Genomic DNA, 23,687 nt, shown 5'->3' on the forward strand with positions numbered 1-23,687 from the left:
GATGTATCAGCACACTTTCAGTCAGCATGACACACAATCACTAGAGGGCTGTAGCACACTATAGAATGGAGTCTGAGCTGCAGGTGGCTGAAGGTTTGTGTATTTAAGAGCAGGGTCTGATTGCTATAGAGTCTGCCTTCGGCTTTAGCGTTGCTCTACACTCTCTCCATCCATCCATCATTTTGTAGGCATCACTTTTATCCTCTTACATCTACTTCCTAACACATAAAGTCTTATTAAAGTAATCATTTATGTGTATCCCTGGATTTATTGTTGACACAGGGGTTTACCTTCTGTAGGTGGTTCCCTTATATTTATTTATTATGCAGATTCCAGCTTTTATACTTTTATATAACATAGTGTATCAAGTATGTATAAGACATTCTTGTTCATTATGAGCCCAATTTTAGTGAGTTTTCTTTTCTATCACCCTGCTTTACTTTTATGTTAGTAACACTGTGAATATGATTTAGTATAGTTTTGTTAATTCTTTTTATCAATGGACCAAAGATATTTTGGACTTATTTCAGAGCTGAAGGAGACAGTCTTCCATCATTTTGTAGAGAAACTAAATGCAGTGTGAACTAGAATACTTTTCTCTCTTGTAGAACCTTAAATATGAATAAATGCTAAGCAGCCAAACTTGCTCAGTCTTTTAAAAAAAGAAAAAAAGAAACTGCACTACACTTTTTAGAAAATTATTTGTTTTTTTAATGTAATGATTTTTTAGATGAGGACCAACAACCAGTCAGATGGGGTTTTTAGGAAATCATAAAATGTTATCAGAAATTAACACCAAACAAAGTACTTCAAAACCTTTGGAAATTCAGTGAGTTCTAAGGATTTTAAGGATTTCAGAGATTCTTAATTTGCAAAGACCTTCTGCCTTCATAAACGAAGGCTAGAAGATGTAACTGCCCTATGTGAGGCTGCATCGAACTACATATCTGTTTGCAATCATAAACATGTTTAATTGTACAGAGAAGAAGGTGGAAAAAGTGATCATTAGTTTCCCTGCATTATGATCATTTTTATGCCCCAGTTTGTACCTTTCCTGCACCATTTCATGATGCAAATATCTGTACTTATGAAAAGCAAAATAGAATATTTAGGCATCAGGTACTCATATACTCAGTGACTGAGGCTCTCAGATTTTGACATGTAGACATGTAGACACGCCTCACTCTTCTGTGCTTTTTTGTGTTTGCCTGGTTCCAGATGTGAGAGTCGAAATTGTTCTGATATCCAGGTGCTTTTATTTCTTTTGACTGGGGAGATAGCTACTGATAAATAAAATAAAATAAAATATATTTCAATTAATAATAGCTCACATGTCCCAGCAAGATTTCTTTATTTACTTTTGAAACATGTCATGCATACCTATGATGATTTCTGTCAGTCGCGTTCAGTATAACAGTTTCAATCAGGAAATTCAGTAACATTTTCTTAACATTAGTTAACAAGCAACAGCCTCCATAAACTCTAAAAGTAGTGGTTTAAAAAAAGCCGACCTAGCCTTGCTTTTTCTTTTTGCCTCCCACAAACTGAACCATGTATCTGTGTGTGCACAAAATGCAGTTGAGTGAGATCACAACACTGTGTGTGTGGCAGGGATACAAGAAAGCATTCAGTGGTGGTCTAAAGTCACATTCGTAATCACATTTATTGCTTGTCCCATTCAGACAGTATCAGTGAACTTTGCTGTTTGACATGGGTTTCTTATTTCATGAAACTCTGCTCAGCTGAGCTAAATGTAGCCACCATTTAAGTTACACCTGCTGTGACAACATGTCTGCCATCATAGTAACATCATAGGAAAAGACAGCATCTGCCGAAGATCATCTGCACGAGAAACAAGACACCACCAATTCGCAGCAGCAGTAAAAACCAATACAGTCATTGGTAAAAACTCAGTGACATCATAGATACTACACTGGCTACCTCTGGTTTTATTTTTTATGTATTTTTTTTTTTTTTCATTTAATCCCATCCCGGAAAAAAACGTTCAAAAATACAAATGATGTCAAGCAAATATTTTTATCACCCCCCAAAATTATTGGATTAAACAGGGGGAAAAACGTATTTTCAGCTATCGAGCACGTCACTTCCGCTAGTTAGGGGAGAGCAAACTGACAGCTGGTTTGTTTTCATCAACAAGGGGGATTTCAAAGTAGATGTTAAAGGTAGGCAGAATCAGGAGATTGTGAGTTATGCGGTCCTGGCTCGGTGTGTGAGCAGGCTGTCACTGTGCAGGCGATTGTTCAGAGTGTGTTTGTGTCGCTGCCTTCTGTGGTCCATGTCCGGCTCCACCGAGCTGCTGCTGGGGGTCACTGCGATGAGACCTCAGCTTCTACCACTACTCACATCTAGTGGTACTGGTTGGGAGTGCTTCTGTTCTCCCGTCTCTTTCTCTTTTATTGATACTGCCTGACGAGGCAGAAATTGACCTTTGGCCTTGTTTGCTCTCTATGTGGTGAATGACCTACCAGTCCTTCCTGTTCTGGATAGTCTGAAACAAATCCCACCCGCTGACCAAAGAGGAACCCGCATTTTTTTGCAGACATCCGTCAGCCCCACCAGCCTGGAGTAAGACCTGCTGATTAAGTCACAGTGCCTGTCATAGTTTCAGTATGGAAATGGAATAATATAGTGGACTGAAAATGAATAAGGCTTTACTTGGTTTCTTTGACAGGCCATCGGTACAAAAGCAAAAGAAGACGGCGAGCAGCAATCGTGGTCAGATTAAGGCAGACATCGCTTCAGGTAAGACGCTGTCTGTTTTAACAATTCAGGTATGGTTCTGAATTCCTCTAATCAGGTCACTGGTTCAAACACACATCTGCTGTGGTATTTATTTGTCTTAGGTCAGTAAAAACAAACCACACCATTGTAACAAATGTCTTGATTTATTATCTGGACAGTAACAAATTTATTTCATCCTTTACTGCAATTTACTACAGCCCATTTTTGACAAATAAGATATTGTAACAGTAGCCTTTTATTTTTTTATTTTGTCTAATCAACTACATAATTTATGCTTCCCTGCAGCAGATTCCACAGTGAGGCTCTGCCCACCAAGCCTTGAGTGCTGAGTGAGATCAAGAAAGCACTTCTTTACTTTTTCTTTTTCTAATTTTAAACGTTCAGCAGAAACAGTCTTTTTTCTAATTTTTTCTAATTCTAATTTTCTAATTTTCTAATTTTCAGCAGAAATAGACTGCCTTCTTGTTCCTCTTTTTTGGGTAAATCTAAGGACATTTAAACAGGTCAATGTCTCTGTGCTCTGCTGATAAAGAGAGGAGGAAACCTGCTTGTGTCCTGTCATCTAATTGTCATTTTGTAACTCTTTTATCAAGAAATGTAGATGTTTGTCCGCCTGGATACATTTGTGTCATTAAGGAGATGTGAACAGTTGTGAGCCTGTCATGTTCAACGTGATTATGTTGTGGTTCTAGTAAAATTGCACATAAATAGCTGAAATGTGATGTGAGGAAGTTTCACTGAGTGGCAGAACTGCTTGTGGAATTTCTCGATAGGATGTTATTGGACTGGTGTTTGTCAGTCAAGAGCAAGAAGACAGCTGAGCTTCTATTGTGTCTGGAGCTTGAATCCATTGCACTCCACTAATAAATCTGTGGCTATAGATATGATATGGTAATTGCTTGGTTAATGATTTGATCACATCTGATATCTGTTAGTTAAAACAATTAGTTGAGAGAAAATTAGCCAACAAACTGTCAAAGTTCTTGTCTAATCTTTAACTGTTGTATTAATTGCTCAGTGACACAAGCAAAAACATTACAGGTAACTCAACGAAACAAGGAAAAACTGGTGTTTGGGTCTTTTTTACACAAGCATTTAAAACCTGAAAACTCTGGGCAACCACCTTCAGTTGCAAGGCGATTGCAGAGGTAATCTGGTTAGCAAAAATTAAAAAATGGCAATTGTTCTTTCATTTACATCATGTGACTGTAGGCATTTTCTGCTTTTCTGCAGTTACTGGTTTTGTTCTCTGTTGTTAATTAGATTTTTCTTTTCTTTTATATTTTTGTTCTTTGTGTATGTCTCAGTCTTTTATTGTGTATTTTAGGACTGGGCCATATCATACCGTTCACGGTAATACCGGTATGATGTTAGGGAATGATAAGAAAATGAAATATTGTTATAGAATATGGGTAAAACATTCATCCGCAGTGCCGTTGTTTTCATACACACATGGCAGAAAAAGCATGGCGGCGACGGAGAATGAGAAGGGCGAAAGCGAATCATTGAATGAAAGACATGAATCAGAATTGGTTTGTAAAAATTGTGCAACTTCAGTGATGTGGAACTTCTTATTACCGTGGTTTTCAGAAAATAAGTCGCTCTTAAAATCCTTTGATTTTCTGAAAAATCGACAGTGCCCCTTATAATCCAGCGCACCTTATTTATGAATTCTGCTGTCTTCATCTGCTAATTTAATCTCCCTCCTGTTTCTAACTGCTCCTTCATGTTCTGGCTCTGTGCGTTTGGTTTATTCTGGTTGTGTCTTTTGTAACTCGGATGGCTTTGCTGGTTTTCTTGCCACCTAAGTGTAGCGCACTAAGTTCAAATATAAGTTCCTTGAATATAACTGAATACCTTCAGTCTGGTGTTGTCAGCTATTGAATTAATCTCTGGCTCTCTTCCCCATCATGTCTTTTATCCTTCCTTCCTTCTCTCTCCCCAGCCAGTTGCAGCAGATGGCCGCCCCTCCCTGAGCCTGGTTCTGCCAGAGGTTTCTTCCTGTTAAAAGGGAGTTTTTCTGTCGCCAAAGTGCTTGCTCATAGGGGGTCATATGATTGTTGGGTTTTTCTCTGTCTGTATTAGTGAAGGGTCTACCTTATAATAGAAAGGACCTTGAGGCAACTGTTGTTGTGATTTGGCGCTGTGTTTTGATTGAATTGAACTGTGCATTTCTCACAGTGATTGCTTTGCTGCTTAGGTAGTTTGTATAAATGTAATACTTAAAAAGGGTTTTCAGATGTCTGAGTGTGTATGAGTGAATTACCATATTACCACCAATTTAATTTTTACTTTTTCTTCAGTTTATGTGGATTTTTATGGTAACATTACCCAAGATCTGTTTTAGGTTTTCATTTCAGTAGAGATAACGCTGTGGCTGCAGTGTACATTGTTACATTACATTATTATGAATCTAGGCAGCTGCATCTTTTGATTTCTGTTAGTTATGATAGCTTGTTCGGGTTATTAAAGCTTTTTCACACTATTACTAAGCTTTAAGTCCAGCTTCCAGTCACCTTCTAAAAATCCATGGAATTTATTGTATAAGCCAGTCTGGACCAGAGCTGCAATAATTATCTAGTTAATAGATTTATTTATTTATTTTTTGATGAGTAATTAATTTTTTTATGACACCAATGTAAAAGATTTTCTGATTTCAGTTCCTGGAATATCAGAATTTCGCCTCATTTTTGTGTGCCTGTAAATTCAGCACCAAAACAAGAACACTTCAGTATGTTACTTTGTGCATGTGTCATGTTTTATAGGTCAAATGATGTAGTGGTTATTCAGAAATACTTGCATATGAATCAGTGAATAAAAATAAGTGTGTGTTGTAGCATTGGCTGGTTAAAATATGCATATGCTTGCAGCTAATTGCTGGGAGTGTTTGCTTTGTTTGTGGGGCAGCTGAAGGGGAGGCTGCGCACCAGGAAGGAGCTATGGAGCCACCAGAGGATAAGGATGGCCGTACCTTTGTCGAGGTGATCAGTGAAAAGTATAGCCCAGAGAACTTCCCATACCGCAGAGGGCCTGGTATGGGGGTGGTAGTGGTGTCCACTGGAGGTCCTCAAGGTTCCCCTATGAAAGGTGAGCCAAGGAGAACTATTGGGCAACTGAAAAGGCTAACGGGTCTCTTTGTCACATCTTAGCACCTCCAAGTGATAACGAGCACTTTATTCAGTGTCATCACCACGACAGTGAACTCATAGACCTAGTATTAAAAATGCTGTCATCTCGTTTCCTTTATGTTTTCATGTTAATTTAGCTAGAAACTCTGATAACTCCTTCAGAAGAATTTTGGCGATGTCTGAGCTACAAACTATATATAAAAGATAGATGCAGGCAATGTGACTCCACATTTAAGCTGGAAGTTAGCATTTTTGGATGAGAAGAGGTAGTGAGGTTATCTGCTTATATTTGTTATTATATTACAAGTTTGATTAGCAAGTTGCGACTATAAACTGTACATACGCTACACACAGGCAGAGATCTGCTAATTAGTGCTAATTATCAGATTAGCGTCCAGGCGATTAGGGAAAGTAACAGTGAAATATTAGAATTTCACTTATTAATACTCATGCAAAAGTTTTAATTGGGTTTTTGTTGTACATTTGAATCTGGCAGTGTGTTGGGATTGAGTTGCTCTTGGACCCAGCATCGGTTAACATTAACTATGATTTTATGCACTTTGGGTTAGCTGCATTTTCTAGCCCTGTAGATTGGCTCTTGATCTGAAGTGTGGGATCTCAGGAAATCCAAACATCTGACTCAGGCCTTTTGAATATTTCTTAACTGTGGACTTTCCTGGGATCCTGAAATTGAATTTCTGTGGTAGCTGGGTTATCCTTAGAGCTTCTCCATTTACACACCAGCTAAAGCAAGAAATCCAAAGGAGAGCTGTGGGACAGCTTTTTCGGTTTACAGAAGGATTCTCTGGAAGATTTTCACTTTTTCCCGGAGAATGACTGATATTTGATGATTTTAATAGAAACAATAATAATTCAGCATATGAAGTGAAATAAGGGTAATGATTCACTAATAAACAAAGAAATGTCAGTGAGCATAATAAACATTGGGATTGTGGCACTCACTACCACAGCGAGGCATTTTTCACTGTACAAAATATTCAAGCACCTAACTAGACATCTAGTTTTAAAATAATCATGTAACATGAATAAATCTAGCCAAAGTCCTTCTTGAAGCAAGCCTTCACATTCAGCAGCCACAAGGCACTTTGTTTGGACCTTTATTTTGAAACTCTGTAAAATACAAAAAATGTCAGTGGTTACAGGACATAAAAACTGCACGTATATAGTCACCAGAGCTGATAAAAGCTGCTTATAAAGTTTGTTGGTTTTGAAACAAAATAAAATCTTTATCTTGGAATGGGTTTTTTTTTCCCTCTAGAAGGTAAACTGTGTGTGGTTGAACTCGACCCACAACTGAAAGGACATGATCCAAGGATACAATACAATACTTAGAGGTTATTTTGGGAAATGTTTAAAATTTCACGTTCTTTTGTTTGGAGCATCAGCATACACTTTTCTGTTTGATTAATTCTTAATAATTCAATCCTTCCTCTTAGACCGTCTGAACCTTCCCAGTGTGCTGGTTTTGAATAGCTGTGGGATCAGCAGGTCAGGGGACCAGGCTGAGATTGCTGCCTTCTGTGCTCATGTCATGGAGCTGGACCTGTCTCACAACAAGCTGCAGGATTGGCATGAGGTGCAGTCCCTGGGTTTCTGACAGTAACATTTTTTTTGTTTTAGGAAATCACTTTTCTCTTTTAAGGCTTTAACCTGTGGTGATACTGTTGACGACAGCACCAAGTGTATTTAAGAAAGATGCTACTGTCCTTTTTCAGATTAGTAAAATTGTTTTTAACATCCCCAACCTGGAATTCCTCAACCTGAGCTCAAACCCGCTGGCAGGAATGACCCTTGAGCCACGGTGGGCTGAAGCCTTCTCCAGCGTGCGACGCCTTGTCCTCAACAACACTCAGGTGTCCTGGGACACTGTGCTGCTGCTCACTCGAGAAATACCAGAGTAAGAAGAACAGCTACCCTAAGCTGGGTGTAACTCCAAGCACACACAGCATTGCTTTATTTCACTTCATCTCACTATGACTAGCACAACACCTTCCTTATCCATAACTAACACTGATAAATCACTGAATGCATTTGATGATGGCAGTTTAACCAAATGATAACAAACATATTTTCTTACTTACTCCATGAGCCGTGCTTCCATGTTTTAGTTTATTTCAAGGTAGAAGAAAGTACAGCCTTGGAATTAAGAGGGTAAGTATGCTATGTGCTGTTAATCAAATGCATATATATTAATTGATCATCAGCAAGTGTGAGCACATCAATAAAAGAACTAAAAGACATAAAAGAAAAAACGAAATATTTTTTTTTTCTCATCTTTGCCTCCAAATAGTGCACTAGATAACCAATGCATAACTAAAATTCAATATAAGATAAGCTTTTTTGAGTTTTATTTTCTTTGTGTAGGAATGTAAAAGGTGATAAAGGAAGAATAGAAAATTTCCAGGTACAATGAATACATAGTTTTGTGCAGGTAGTATCATATGATAAATAACATTTGAAGTGCAGTATAGTATTAATTTGTGTAGATGAGGAACAATATGCAGAATCTCAGATGGACAGAATTCAACACAGGGCAAGCTGTTCATTCACACTGTTGGCCGGTTTTTCAAAAAGGGAACTGAAAACTGTAACAACTGAAATATAAAGCCTGGGAAAACACTGGGGTGAGCTGACCAGACACTCTGGAGAGGGTTAATGAGAGGACAGTAAAATCTATATAAACAGAAGGAGAATTGGGGGTTTGGAGACAGCTGTGGACAATGAGGCTGAAAGGACATGATGAGACAGAAGGCAAGACAAAGGAAGAGAAACTAAAAGTAAGGTACAAGGAGCAACTAACTATTAAAACAAAGTAGGAAGTGAGATAGCTACATGGGGAAAACACAGACATGAACTTGAAATATGGGAGACTTGAGCCAAGAGGAACACTGAGAAAGAACTAAACTCTGAAGCAACCAGGGTCTAGGAACAAAACTAAATATGCTGATGAAAAATAAATGAAGCACATAATTAAGATGAAAGGAACCAGAATTCAAAAACTCAAACACTAGCTCAAACAACCCAGGACCATGACTAGTAGACAACATGGTACATCATAGACAGTATACAATCAAAAGACACTTTATTAGGTACACCCTGATAGTTCTGGATTGCAGCCACGTTTGCTCTCACCTTCATGGTCATGGCGGTATGAGTACAGTAAACTTACTTTCATATTCTAGAAACCAGTTTGAGATGATGTGAGCTTTGTGACATTGAATGTTATCCTCCTGGAGTCAGCCATCAGAAGCCGTCAATATCCTAATGCTGCAGCAGAAATCAAGGCTCTTCAGAGCAGGCAATGTTTTCCCAATTTTGTGTTGTCTAATTTTGGTGAGCCTGTGCAAATTGCAGCCTTCTGCTTCAAGAGATGCTCTTCTACATACCTTGGTTGTAATAAGTGACAATTATTTCACAGAGAACTGCAGCTCTCTGGATATTTTCTCTTTTTCAGACCATTCTCTGAGATAGTTGTGCAGGAAAATCCCATTAGATCACCAGTTTCTGAAATACTCAGACTAGCTCATGTGGTATTGAGAACCATGGCACAATCAAAGTGAATCGTCACCATAACGACCATGTCTACATGCCTAACTGCACTGTGTTGCTGCAATATGATTGGCTGATTAGTATTGTCCTAACAAGGAGTTGAACAGGTGTACCTAATGAAGTGGCCAGTGAATATATATTGCGCACTATAGTACAACATACTATAGTACAGTATAATCAATTCCACTGTAGTGTAGTTTAGCACAGTATAGACAACTAAGTTATGCCATGTAGTAATCTGTGAAATTCTGGAGTAGAGCAGGGCTTTATGTAGGTCTTTATTGAAAAGGTTGTGACTGAATGCTCTCTCCTTGTTGTTGTGCAGGCTGGAGGAGTTGTTTCTGTGCCATAATGAGTACAGCAGTGTGAGTCCCTCCAGCATGGCCTGCTCCACCCTGCGCCTTCTTCACATCACCGACAACTGCCTCAAGGACTGGGCCGAGGTCCGCAAGTTTGGCTCCATGTTCCCCTGTCTGGACACTCTGGTTATGGCAAACAACAACTTGTCCTCCATCCAGGACAGCAAGGATATCCTGCAAAGGCTCTTCCCCAAACTACGCAGCATCAACCTGCACAACTCAGGTAAGTGCATTTCATTCCCAGCTTGTTCTGTGTGTTAGTTTTAGACATGGGACTATTTATACTTGGTGAGTGGTTAGCCATGATAGGGTCATTTCAGAAGGGAATGCTGATATGTTCCTGTTCATAGCTTAGTGTGCAGCAGTCAGTTGGGTAACAACTGATAAAATTAGCATGAGAAAACATAGCACTGAATCCTACAGGCTTTGTAGTTTATTAAAACAGATTTATCCATGTGTCAGCTTTTATCTCAGGAATTGTTTCTATTTGGAGATTATCAGTCCTGAGTCTATTTTTAGAGTTCTTTTCAGAGGAAAAAAAATAACAAAAACAGTATACAAAGACATGCTTATATTGACTGAAGTCCATCCATTAGTTATATCTCCTACGCCTGAGGCAAGGAACAAGCCATTATGGCTCATATTTATCCCTTAATTCTTAAAATGTAGCATTCAAAAAGTCCAGCTTCCATTATTTAGGGTGTTTTAGAAGTGGCTTGAAAGAAGAAATAACAAGGCAGCAAGGATTGTCAGGATTTTAAGCAGCAGATTTTTCATCAGCAAAACCAAAACTTCCTTTGTGTCATAGTATAAAAAGGCTCATGAGGTTTTGTTGTTGTTTTTTTATGGAGAGAAAAAGGAGGGTTCAACAATATGAATTCAGATGCAAGTTAGCTTATATGCTATATAAACATTTTTATACACACAATGTTTTACATATTTTAATAATATCAATACTTGGCAGTAAATCAGAAATGAAAAACTGATAGAAGGCAATTAAATATTTCATGGTATGTTTTTACTCCTTAGTCACCTCAAAAACTCTGGAGTGAGCATAGCTGTCAGTTCACTTCTACCTCATCTGTCAATATGACAGGTGCCTACGTCTGTTTTATGCTACCAGTCAAAGGTTTGGATGCATCTTCTCGGAAAGAAAAGCGTCTGGACTCTATGTTGAAGGCAACTTGTCTCTCGGAAGAGCCACCTCAACGGGACAAGACTCAGCTATTCATCTGCATCCAAAGGACAAAGGTCACTCTTTCAAGCATGCCAATGTTCCCATTTTGGACAGAGAAGAGAGATGGTTTGAAAGAGGAGTGAAAGAAGCTATGTCCACTGTGAATGACCATCTTTGAACAGAGGAGGTGGATTTTGACACCAACTGTCTGCTACTAATAATCCAGTTTTGAGATCCCTTTCCAGACGCCACTCACATCTGGCGCCTTGTGACCTCAGTAAATCACATGATAGGGTGGGCTAGCTTTCACAATGGGTTCACCGGAAACCTTGGCTGATTATGACCCACACCTGTTTTTGCACCTTGGCTCGTGTGATTAAGTAGAGGATCAATAGGGGTTCTGTGATTCTTTTGGGGATATTCCCATAGGGCTTAAAATCTGGGACTCTCCACCAATTGCTCTAGAACTCATTCCATAAATACATGCTGTCTCTCTTCCACTGCATGTCTTTATCCTGTTTTCCTTCTCTCGCCCCAACCGGTCACAGCAGATGGCCCCACCCCTCCCTGAGCCTGGTTCTGCCAGAGGTTTCTTCCTGTTAAAAGAGAGTTTTTCCTTCCCACTGTCGCCAAAGTGCTTGCTCATAGGGGGGTCATATGATTGTTGGGTTTTTCTCTGTATCTATTACTGTAGGATCTACTGTACAATATAAAGCGCCTTGTGGCAACTCTTGTTGTGATTTGTCGCTATATAAATAAAATTGAACTGAATTAGAACTGAAGAAGCTTCTCAGATGAGAGGTGAAACGTCTTCAAGAAACCTAAAGAGGTCCAGACGCTTTTCTTTCCAAGCTTCTTAGACTATGATGACCTGGATGACTGAGAATACAATGAATAAATCCCCAACAATGTCACCAGCAAAATATCCCCACACCATCACATCTCTACCTCATCACATGCTTCAGGGTGGGACATGTATGTAGAGACCATCCATTCACCTTATCTGCGTCACACAAAGGCATGGCAGGTGGAACCAAAGATCTCAAATTTAGACTTCACTCCTTCTGTTTCTTGGCCCAAACAAATCTCTTCTGCTCATTGATTTTCCTAAGTAGTGCTTTCTTAGCAGCTATTTGACCATAAAAGCCAGATTTGCACAGTCTCCTCTGAACAGTTGATGTAGAGATGTGTCTGCTACTGGAACTGTGTGGCATTTTCTAGGCTCTAATCCAGAGGTGGGCAATTCCAAGCCTCGAGGGCCAGTGTCCTGCAGGTTTTAGATATGACCCTAGGTCAACACACCTGAATCACATGATGACTTCATTACCAAGCCTCTGGAAAACTTCAAGATATGTTGAGGAGGTAATTTAGCCATTTAAATCAGCTGTGTTGGATCAAGGACCCATCTAAAATCTGCACCGGCCCTTGAGGTCTGGAGTTGCCCACCCCTGCTCTAATCTGAGGTACTGTTAGCTTGTAATTTCTGCACAGCACAACTGATAGTCCCATCCACATTAAGAAGGCAAGAAATTCTACAAATGAACCCTAACAAGGCACACTGGTGAAGTGAAAACCATTTCAGGTTACTACATCATGAAGCGCACTGAGAGATGGCCAAGGGTTTCATAGGGTTTGTGGCTTCCACAAACTGGTCCCCTGTGTATTTTTAATGGATTACTTCTACGTTCATGACACACAGGTACTATATAACATTATGGAAAATAATGGAAATAAAATGGAAATTCTCATATATGTGCTAAGGTAATTAGCATTGTTAGCTAGACCACATGAGAGTACCAAGAATCAAAAAAATTACTTACCATCACTTATTCAACATAAACTCAGAATATATACAAACCTACACGTATATATTTCCCATGCTCTAGGAGAAATCTAGTTTAGCATTATTAATTTGTGCACTGTCACTATTCTAATCAGACTCCATTAACTTTTTTTCCTGTTTTATCTACAGAAACTTAAAAAGCCCCCCTCCTCCTACTAGTGCCACTGCTGCTGCACACCAGCAGTGGCAGCATATATAGTACTTTTTTTATTGCTTGTTTATTCTAAATTTTATTTAGATAGCACTGGTTCACAAACACAGTCACCTAAAGGTGATTTTAATTGTAAGGTAAAAACCCAGCAATGAGAGAAAACCCCTGCACTAATTCAATTTCCTATGAGCAAGCACTTGGTGACAGTGGAGAGGAAAAATTCCCTTTTAACAGGAATAGATCTCTGGCAGAACCAGGGTAAAAAAAATCACCACAGGGGACCTCTGCTCAGCCAGGCAGGGCCTCTGTGAATACTGTGGTCACCACCCCCAGAACCATCCAGGTGGAGGGCAGCAACCCCTCCTCCCTCCCTGATGACCTCAACGCTTTCTACACCAGGTTTGAACAGACAATATCACCCAGCTTGAGGAGTGCAGATCCTCACTCAAATATGCCAGCTCTGCACTCATCTTCAAGACTGAGGACGTGGTGAGAGCCCTCAGGAGGACCAGGGAGAGGAGCTCACCCGGCCCTGACAACATCAGCCATCAAGTTCTGAGGCACTTTGCAGGGGAACTAGGAAGTGTGTTCCGGAGTCTATTTCAACACTCAATTGACAGTTACACCGTCCCCCAGCTGCGGAAACACTCCACAGTCATGCCCATCCCCAAAAGAAACAACCCAAAGTCTCTGAATGATCTTCGTCCTGTGGCCCTCACCTCCCTGGTAATGAAGGCCATGGAGAAGATCATAAAACAACACATTGTAAGAGCAACTGACCCCCTGATGGACCTACTTCAGTTTGCTTACCGTGCACGCAGAGGCATCGATGATGCAAAACTTTTCATCTTGGACTCCATCCACAAACATCTGGAGCTCCCTGACTCCTCCGCCAGACTTCTGTTTGCTGATTTTTCATCAGCGTTCAACACTCTGCAGCCTCATATCCTGGCCACTAAACTTTCCTCCCGATTTCACCTGGATGATCAGCTAATCCTGTGGATATTGGACTTTTTGACCAACAGGACTCAGAAAGTCCTCAGAAAGGACTCAGAAAGTCCTGTTGGTCAACAAAAGACAACTCTTTTTCTGGTCTCCGTTCCACCTCCACTGGCTCCCCCCAGGGCTGTGTGCTCTCCCCCTTGCTCTTCATCATCTACACCGATGACTGCAGATCCACACAGCCCAACTGTCACCTGGTGAAATATGCTGATGACACAGTTCTCCTGTCACTGCTGTCAGGCCCCTCACAACACCACTGACCCGCTCTTCAGGATTTTGTAGAGTGGTGTGACAGCTCCAAACTTGAACTGAACGTGAGCAAAACCAAAGAGATGGTGGTGACCTTCTCCAGTAGGCAGAGGGATCTGGCTGCTTCAGTCACCACCACCATCCACGGGAAGCCAGTGGAGGTAGTTGAGGAGTACAAATACTTGGGAACCATCTTTGACAACCTCTTGAAATTCTCTACTAACACAGAGGAGATTCTCAGGAGGTGCCACCAACGGCTATACCTCCTTAGGAAACAGCTCCTTTGGAGTCAGCACACCCATCATGATGACTTTTTAACTATGTATTCCTGGAAAGCATCATGACCGTCTCCATTACCTGCTGGTTCCACTCCCTCAGCCTTCCGAACAGGAGCAGACTGCAGCACACTGCATCAGTGTGCTCAAAAATCATTGGCTTGCCTGTCAGAACTCTTGCACATGTTTTCAGTGTTGTGGAAGTTTTTCCACTTAAATAAAGTCTGCAGACGAGCGGTGAGCGGTAGCTAACATTCTTTTATTCCCATGCACACAACATACAAACAAGCTTGTGAAGCCCCTGCATGACCACGGGGCAGGGTCAGCAGAGTCTCTCTGAGCCAAAGTCAACCTCTCAGTTAAATACCTTCTTCAGGAACAAAAGGCAGTACACAGCTGTTTCACACTCCCTTGCTACTTCCCAGAGTCCTCAAGAGACAAAAGACTGGTCCTCTGGAGTTCCTGTTTTCCCCCCAACATCTTTGCTACACCCCCTACCATTTGTCTTAAGTATGAGTGTCAGACATGTTAAAACAATGAAATAATGTGATTAATACCTTAGTGAAAGAAATTCCTCTACAATCCCACCCTTTGATTCTAAAATCAAGAATCACATTAAACCAGAATTTCTTTCCTGACATTCTGCATATTACATCAACATTATTGTACACTTAAAGGAGTTTCACACTGTGTATCCTCACTTCACTGTTCTCCCACCACCCTTTGTTCATCTTTAATCTTCCCCACAATCTAAGCTCCCACATGCAAATGGAAACAACAATGATACAGAGGAAAGGTCTTCTCCAGAGTGTCAAAGTACTTTGCATGGCAAAGTGAAACAGCATTAGGTGGTCAGTCTCTGTCACAGTTATGGCTCCTGGTGTCTGTGCCATTTACAGAGTCATAATTCCAACGCTGATCTTCCTTGCGCTGTCACTTTTGGAGCTTGGCACGCTCTCTCCATCCCTCGATTTCTGTTCCAACGCAGCTGTAGATTTAAGGCAGAGCACGTCGTACACCTTAGTTGTCTTCCTCAGCGTCAACGTCAAAACTCTTTCATTTTATTTTAAGATTTTGCTGTTCAAAATCTCCTCGTGACAATCCTTTGGAAGCCCACTGTCGTTTCTCTGTTGTCCTGCAGATGGTCCCTGCTTCTCACTGGTCCACTTGAAGTGTTGTCTCCTAGTCACAGTTTGCATCTGCGCCTCAGTCAATCCTTCCATATCCCTCATGTCACGGTTCCTGCAATTTAAAAATGAAAACTTCCCCGGAAAAAACCCTCTTTTGCCCTCTGTCAGCTTAGCACAATTAGACATGCACAATAAAGTTGTGCACTGTCTCTTAAAAATTCTCAGGGCTTCTCCCCTGAAGTAGCTTCACTCCAGGCCCTGTTGTAAGAAAAAACATTAGCCAGTGGTGTGTCCTGCTGTAAATCATGTGATTAGATCATATGATTAACCCTCTGCTGTGGAAAAAGTGATATAGATGTTAGCGCAGCGCGTCTGTATGCACACTTTCTCACAGTGACCTCTGCACTGTAAACAATACAAGGTCATGAATAACACACCGCTGGTAAATTCACAAAGACACAGAAAGTGGCAATTAAAAGGTTAAGTCAGCATGGCTCAAAAGCCCATGCAACCCAGGATGTTGCTGTCACCTTTCTGCTCCTGTAACAAAGAAACATACATATATACATCCACCCTTTGTCTCTCTGGGTGGAGGTGCAATCTTGCATATTGGTGTCAAGTCAGTCAAGTTTTTGTCAGTCCAGTCAATCCCCGTGTTTATTGCTGATAGCAGAACCTCTTGTGTCGCAATAAGTTTCTACTGCCAGCAATATGACGACATTTCAAAAAGGAAAAAAATAATTTAGACTGGATTACCTCGCTGAATCCTTTTTGCCAGGGACTTGTTTTCTGATTGTCCCAAATAAGTGGCTTTCTCCCGAGCCCATTTTAATTTTGGAGAAGCTCACTTGCGATTGTTCAACATGTTGTATAGCGCTTTCGATTCCGATCTTGCAGGCCTGCTTGAAAAAGAGAAAATTGCCAAACAAAAATCTCAGTGCACTGTTAAAAATCAAAAAATATGAAGGCCTCTTTTAGAAGTTGTCTAAGCATACTCCCTTAGAATGATGAAAAAACAAAACTAATTGGCAGGTTCAAAGTGGTACCAAAAGAAAATGCATCAGCCAAGTAAATCCCCAAAACTTTCATCCACCAGTCACACACCTCACACAACAGCAATATTCTATTAGAAAATGAGTTTTTGTTTTCCCCATGTACCCAGATGTGTGTCATGATAAGACCTCCCCCACACATCAGAAACCAGAAACTCAATAATCTATTAGTCCCCACTCATCTGACCCTCCCGCAGCATTCTGTTCACCGCTGATTCAATCATCCTTCCCCAAAAATAATACTAGTTCACTAGTCTATGTATCACTTCTTAACCTACTAAGTGAACCGGACAAGATGACGGTAACAGAAATGCATGCTTTAAAATGCTATTTGGTCTTCATGAGCTTCATTGCATGTGTGTTTGTGTTAGTAGGATTAATGCATTTTTCTGTTTGTGTTATTTCTTGTGTACCTCTCCTCTTTGCGGTGCTCCAGACACTTTTCAATTCTCCACGCAAGGCAGTCGTTTTTTTTCCTTCCCAGTTTCCTAAACCCAAATTTCATTCCCACACTACAACAGCCTTCCTCCATGTTGTCCCCTTCTCCTTTGACTGTGGTCTCATCTCATCTCTCCCCCTTGCAGCAGTCCAGTGAGAGTCAGTTGTCTTTCAGCTTTGTCCTTTGTTTTCCACTGTGTCATTTTGCCATTTTTGCGCCGAAAGTGGCAAATGTCCAACTCAAGCAGTCTTTTCAAAAGTCCATTCACACACAGTGAAGGTGCAGCTCGTTGGAAATGCACATCCATCCATCCAGTCATGATGATGCCATTTTTCTCCTTGCTGTCGCTGTCTTGCACAGCTGTTGCTGCTGGACCTTTTCTTCACTGCTCAGGATGCTGCTGTGAGCTCTTGAGATCCATCTCGTTGTTCTGGAACTGCATTTCTTGTCTTCAGGGAGAGATTTTGTAGCTTGTGTTCTCAGGGTGACAAACACGTGGAAGTTAAGCTGTAAAACAATTCAGCCAAAACTTGGCCTGAGTGTTTCTAATGGTGTTAACCTATAATTTTCTTCCGACTGCTGCACGTGGAAAATTGATCCAGGTCTGTTCTTCACCTGCAAGTGACACACTGAGACATTTTGATCATTCTTCTCATTGCTTAAAACAACACATCTCCCCTCTCTGGTTCTGAATTCCCCTTTCTTAAAAACCCAGAGAGATTGTAGTTGTTCTACGTTGAAAAACACCAAACCCTCTTCCTATTTTTTTTGCTTATTTTTATCAACAATTCTGCTAAAAATTTTCGTGTGTGTCCACCCTAGGGGAGCTGGTGGCCTGCAGTACCACCTTCTCCCTCTAGTTGGAAACAACTGTTTCTACACTCCTCTCTCTTTTTTTTTTTTTTTTTTCTTTGTTCCCCATTTCCAACATTTTGTAACCCCGTTTCTCACTGTTTTTACACACACATCAACGTTTCCCACACAACCATTCTCTGCAATCTTACACACTACACATTTACTCAATTCTTACCACAGTCACGTATTGAGTTTTGTCTCCGGCCGCCTGGTGGAACGTCTGCCGATCTACTGGATCTAGATCCCATTTTACTACACGAGGCGTCCCCCGTGAGGCCCTTGCCTTCTACGGACCAAGGAACGAACACCGCCACTCCGTGCACTATAGTACACAGAGATGGATCCCGACAGTGTACCCGAGTTGCTGTCCCTGTGACGTACTTCGACCGAACACAGGTCTGGGCCGGCTTCTCCCCAACAACGTGCTCGAGCCAATGTCCTTGTGATGAGCCGTACCCAACACAAGCCTGGGGCCTCAAACCACCAGGTTTTTCCTCCCGGAGACTCGAACTCCGGGGTCGGCCAGCGTTCCCCCCCTCGGCCAGACAAAAAACTCCTCATAACTGTATACAAAGTTAGCTACAACTCACCCATCTGCAGAAGTCCCCTCAAAATCGATGATCTCGGTGGTGACTGAAACACACGGCTCCGTGACTCCTCCATTTCCTTTGCTTCAACAGCTGGTAGGACAAAGGTACCTTTTCCCTCAGGGGTGATCAGCCCGTCCACGGAACCGTTGTTCAGCGACCACACGGACCACCCTGCTCGCAGCGCCATTTTGTTGTGGAAGTTTTTCCACTTAAATAAAGTCTGCAGACGAGCGGTGAGCGGTAGCTAACATTCTTTTATTCCCATGCACACAACATACAAACAAGCTTGTGAAGCCCCTGCATGACCACGGGGCAGGGTCAGCAGAGTCTCTCTGAGCCAAAGTCAACCTCTCAGTTAAATACCTTCTTCAGGAACAAAAGGCAGTACACAGCTGTTTCACACTCCCTTGCTACTTCCCAGAGTCCTCAAGAGACAAAAGACTGGTCCTCTGGAGTTCCTGTTTTCCCCCCAACATCTTTGCTACACCCCCTACCATTTGTCTTAAGTATGAGTGTCAGACATGTTAAAACAATGAAATAATGTGATTAATACCTTAGTGAAAGAAATTCCTCTACATCAGCCAACAGGTCCTTAGACAGGCAGCCAAAATTATTAATGACCCCTCTCGCATTCTTCGTCCTGCATTTCAATGGCTCCCCGCTGCGCTGCGCGTCCGCTGCACTTCCTGCAGGACAGAGGAGGAGAGCCACCTTTGTCCCCAAAGCCACTCTGCTTTTTAACTCCAGCCAATAATATGGAATCAGAACGATGCCACCTTGAAACGAAACCGAAAAAAATATTGAAACCGAAAAAAAATATTGTAACTGAAATAAATGTACTCAAAAATCTTGTATTGAAACCAAAAAAAAAATTTGATAGTGAAAAACAATTAATTGAAACTGTAATTTTTTTGTTTTCGCTTACAATTTTTTTTTCGGTTTCAATCCATTTTTTTTCGGTTTCAAACCATTTTTCGGTTTCAAACCATTTTTTTTCGGTTTCAATCCATTTTTTTTCGGTTTCAAACCTTTTTTCGGTTTCAATCCACTTTTCGGTTTCAATCCATTTTTCGGTTTCACTCCGCTGGCACTGTTTTGGCGTCCGGGGGCGCGCTGGGGGGGCGGGGATTCCGACCCGCATGTATTTGCATATATTATAATGCTGACCAATGACTGGAGAAAACGCTGACGACGCGGCTGCGGTCACGGACAAACTTGCACGTGTCTGTTCGGGAATGGCAGATGCTGAGAGGTCCAGCGTTTACATTACCGACTATTTCAAAGTGACAGCCTGAGGTAAATTCTTCTTCAGTAAATTGGACTACCGGACAGGAGGACCTGAGACCCCACCGCACTATTTTTGGTAAGTTAAATGTGTTTGTAAACTAATCCGTAATTTAGGTCCTTAGCTAGCTAGCTAGCTAGCTAAGGACCTAGCTACGGACCTAGCTAGCTAAGATGAGCACTTGGCTGTTGGGGAAACTTGTTTTGTAAAGTTCGTTTAGCTAACCCGTGCAGGTGAATGAATTTACCCTGACTAAAGAAATCAAGAGAAACGCACCAGGCTGCTCAGTGACTAACCACGGTTACTGTACTTTTATATGAGTATTATACTGTAAGAGCAACAGGCTGGACTCTGCTTCTGCTCCTGTGCAGAGCTGATTATTAAATATGTGCAAACAGCAGCATGTTTTCTGTCGCTTTCCACATGTGGAACGACATTAACGCCAACTTTTAAAAACCTGGAACTTCAGTAACCCCTCATTAGTCAATAGCTACGAATTAAATAGCAAAGCCCTATACTTATGTACTGAAACCAGCTACTTCCGCTTGTCAGCTTAAGTTAAAATGTTACATTTTTCCTCTGATTATTTTTTTAGCATTTTTTTTTACTCAGCTTGTTACAAATATTCAGGTTAAAAAACTGTCCTAATTATTTTTAATGAATTATGTTCACAAAGTCACATGTGCAGTACTCTGTACAGCTTGCATCCTTTAGGACAAATAATTTGAAACATTAATATTTCTTGTTCAATACTGAGCTGATAACACCTCTGTATGTTGTGACCAGGATGCAGCAGCAGACTGAACCTTGACTGAAACCTGCTCCATCATCTCATCTTTGCAGATGTCCATTTATAAAGCATCAACAACTCAAAGGTAAACATGATATTAGAAAATGTGTTAGTATACAAGGCCTTTAAAACAAATAAAAAATAAACAGCTGTCGGCAGAACTGTAGGACTGGACAACTTCAGATCCCGAGTGTGTGAGGACAGAAGGATCAGCTCTATTTCAGATTTGAGAGATAATCTTTATATTTCAGTTTGTGATGATTCTGTTCTGTTTGTGATTACAGGAGCCGTCCTCAGATTCAGACCTCAGCACCACCCAGTGACAGCAGACAGATCATCTTATATCTTCGATCTTTGTAGTAACTCCAAAATTAACTGAAGAAAACAGTACAAAGGTTAAAGTACCACATGTGCTGTCAGTGAAAGCTGCAGCTGTTTTATTGATAAATTTAAAGACAAAGTCAAAAGGATTAATCACTCATGTAACTGTGTCACTATACATCAGCATTAACAGTACCTCAGTTTGGTGTTTCAGAAAACTGCTGATCTCAGACCTGCACAACTTCTGTTTTAAACACTGAATGTACTCAGCTACATGAAGGGCACATGATGTTTTCTCTGACACAATTAAATAAAACCTGATTAAAGTCAAAGGTTGTTACTTGTATTTGAACTAAAAACTTGATCAGGAATTCTTTCACTGTTGTTTGACAATAGTGTGTTATTTATCATAAAGTAGTTCAGAGTCATTCATACCAGAGTAACCAGAGAGCACAACATATATTTAACTTTCTACAGGACTTAAAGCTATGATATTATGTAAAAGTCCAGAGCCTCTGAGGATTATTTGAGTACTTCTAACATTACACAAAGCAAAGGTCTCCATCAGTGTTCATGAAATGCTGGGTTTATCCTTCTTGTGAGGGAGCTGCTGGTGAAGATCACGAGCCCTGCTTGATCCCGGCAATGAGTTTGTCTTCCTGGTGTTTCTGAAATGATGCCTCTCACTGTGGGTCAACATAACATCTGGCACAGGACAGCTGTAATGAAAGAAATTGAATTAGTTTTGAAAAAAAATCTTGGAAATGCCCTATATGTGAGAAGCAGATTTTGTATTTACTTTTCTTTTGCCAATCAAGATAACTAGAAGTATAATTTTCACCATACAATTACTAACCTTGTCATCTCCTGCACTGTCTGTTTTGGGCTCTGGGCTTGTCCTTTCCAGCGCTCATGAGACTGCTTTTGGTGCACTGTGGTATGAGGTGCTAACCTGTTGACAGTGTTGGGAAGGTTAATTTTAAAATGTATTCCACCAAAGATTATAGAAGTAATGTATTCTGAATACTTTACAACTACATGAATGTACTATTGCTGTGTGATTTATTACTCTTACTGAAGGCTACTCGCCATACCAATACCAACTAGATGTTAAAATCTTAATATAAATGAGTAACAGTAGGTGGACATTAGGTAAGGCTGCACTTTTTGCAGCGATCTCGTGTAGAAAACTATTCAGTGCATATATAAAACAGGTCAGCGGCTCCGAACCGTAGTAAAGGGACCTCTGGCTAATACATCATGTCGGGCTCGTAGCTGAAAACTAGCTTTACTTTGTTGTCTGGGTCAACTTTGCTAGCGAGAGACAGAGAGAGGCGTTGAAAGGCTGCTTATTGTTTCGGAGGAAAACAGGAACACAGTGTACAGTCCAGTCTTAACAGCTTTCTTACAGCTGGGCTCATCGGGCACTCTTTTTGGCTGCAGTGGTTATTATTATATTTACATGCTTCCAGCTCCCGTTTCTGCTCAGTGACAGCTCATACTTTTCCTTTTTCTCCCTCCCTCGCTCACAGACACATAACGGGTATGGCAGTCCGTTCTCCCTGCAGCACAGACTACACGGCCCATGAGGCTACATTGTTTAGGGCGATGCCTGTAACACTCTGCTATTGCCTTCATATTAAATCATTTTGTTTGGGTTTCCACCGGCGTGGAATTACCAAAAATAGAGAGACCATATGAAAAAGGAAAATACCGCCATGTAATCCATTTATTTCAACAAACTAACTGTGTTCTCAATATCACCTATTGAACAGTAATGGATACATTTACTCATATTTTGTATTTTAAATACGTAACGCCGGTGCATGTATTGCGTTACTGCCCAACACTGCCTGTTGATGAGATCTTGTGCCGTTCCTAAAACACCGGCCTCCAACTCCTAAGGAGACACGGGTGTACCTAAATATAGCAAATATTAGCTTCAGGCTAGCTTGCTATGACAAATAGGCTAATACCAGCACTTTACCACAACTTCACCAGATGTAGCTAAAAAAAACTAAACTAATGTCCAGTCCAGTGGGACAGCAAGGAAAGATGACAAAAAATGATTACTTACTTGCGGTTTGGAGGGTCAAGCTGAAATTGAAGCAGCCATTGAAAGAGAGAAAGATGGCAGCTTGGTCAGCACTAGTGGCCTCTATAATGTATGCAAATATATGCGGGCCGGAATCCCCGCCCCCCTCCCAGCGCGCACCCGGATGCCAAAACAGTGCCAGCAGATTGAAACTGAAAAATGGTTTGAAACCGAAAAATGGATTGAAACTGAAAAATGGATTAAAACTGAAAAATGGTTTGAAACCGAAAAAAAATGGATTGAAACCGAAAAATGGATTGAAACCGAAAAAAAAAAAATTGTAAGCGAAAACAAAAGAATTACAGTTTCAATTAATTGTTTTTCACTATCAATTTTTTTTTCGGTTTCAATACAAGATTTTTGAGTACATTTATTTCAATGACAATATTTTTTTTCGGTTTCAATATTTTTTTCGGTTTCGTTTCAAGGTGGCATCGTTCTGATCCCATACAATAAGACCATATCTTACGCCCATAAACTACTCTACACTTTTTTTAGACACTTTATTCAGTTTTAGTCACTTACAGTTATTTATTCACTTATTCAGTCACTTTAATTTTAAAACTGTGTATATACTGTATATTTTAAGTATTTTTTTTATATCATTCTTATT

The 23,687-nt window shown here is 40.7% G+C and overlaps 2 protein-coding genes, 1 long non-coding RNA gene and 1 pseudogene across 8 annotated transcripts in view; 3 read left to right on the top strand and 1 right to left on the bottom strand.

The window, feature by feature from the left end:
- The window catches only part of LOC146498807 (plexin-C1-like), a 90,896-nt gene that overhangs the window by 30,172 nt on the left and 37,037 nt on the right, over positions 1-23,687 (bottom strand). The window lies entirely within an intron of this gene.
- The window catches only part of LOC146498808 (tubulin-specific chaperone cofactor E-like protein), a 58,014-nt gene that overhangs the window by 24,470 nt on the left and 9,857 nt on the right, over positions 1-23,687 (top strand). For 2 of the 6 annotated variants that reach the window (XM_085137427.1, XM_085137428.1), the window contains 6 exons: positions 2,490-2,586; positions 2,693-2,763; positions 5,671-5,850; positions 7,349-7,488; positions 7,628-7,809; positions 9,787-10,043. In XM_085137427.1, the coding sequence (XP_084993553.1) occupies positions 5,703-5,850; positions 7,349-7,488; positions 7,628-7,809; positions 9,787-10,043 (727 nt within the window). In that variant the 5' untranslated portion in view covers positions 2,490-2,586; positions 2,693-2,763; positions 5,671-5,702. Of the gene's footprint in view, positions 1-1,689; positions 2,184-2,489; positions 2,587-2,645; positions 2,764-5,670; positions 5,851-7,348; positions 7,489-7,627; positions 7,810-9,786; positions 10,044-23,687 lie in introns of those variants that run through there. The other 4 variants (XM_085137430.1, XM_085137429.1, XM_085137425.1 and 1 more) reach the window with 4 other exon arrangements.
- Positions 13,260-14,703, top strand: LOC146498810 (uncharacterized; annotated as a pseudogene).
- On the top strand, positions 19,965-23,197 carry LOC146498811 (uncharacterized). Its single transcript, XR_014870119.1, has 2 exons — positions 19,965-20,743; positions 20,943-23,197. It is a non-coding gene; the product is annotated as an uncharacterized LOC146498811 (long non-coding RNA).

Source organism: Neolamprologus multifasciatus, chromosome 17, assembly GCF_963576455.1.
Source record: "Neolamprologus multifasciatus chromosome 17, fNeoMul1.2, whole genome shotgun sequence".
Classification (NCBI taxonomy): domain Eukaryota; kingdom Metazoa; phylum Chordata; class Actinopteri; order Cichliformes; family Cichlidae; genus Neolamprologus; species Neolamprologus multifasciatus.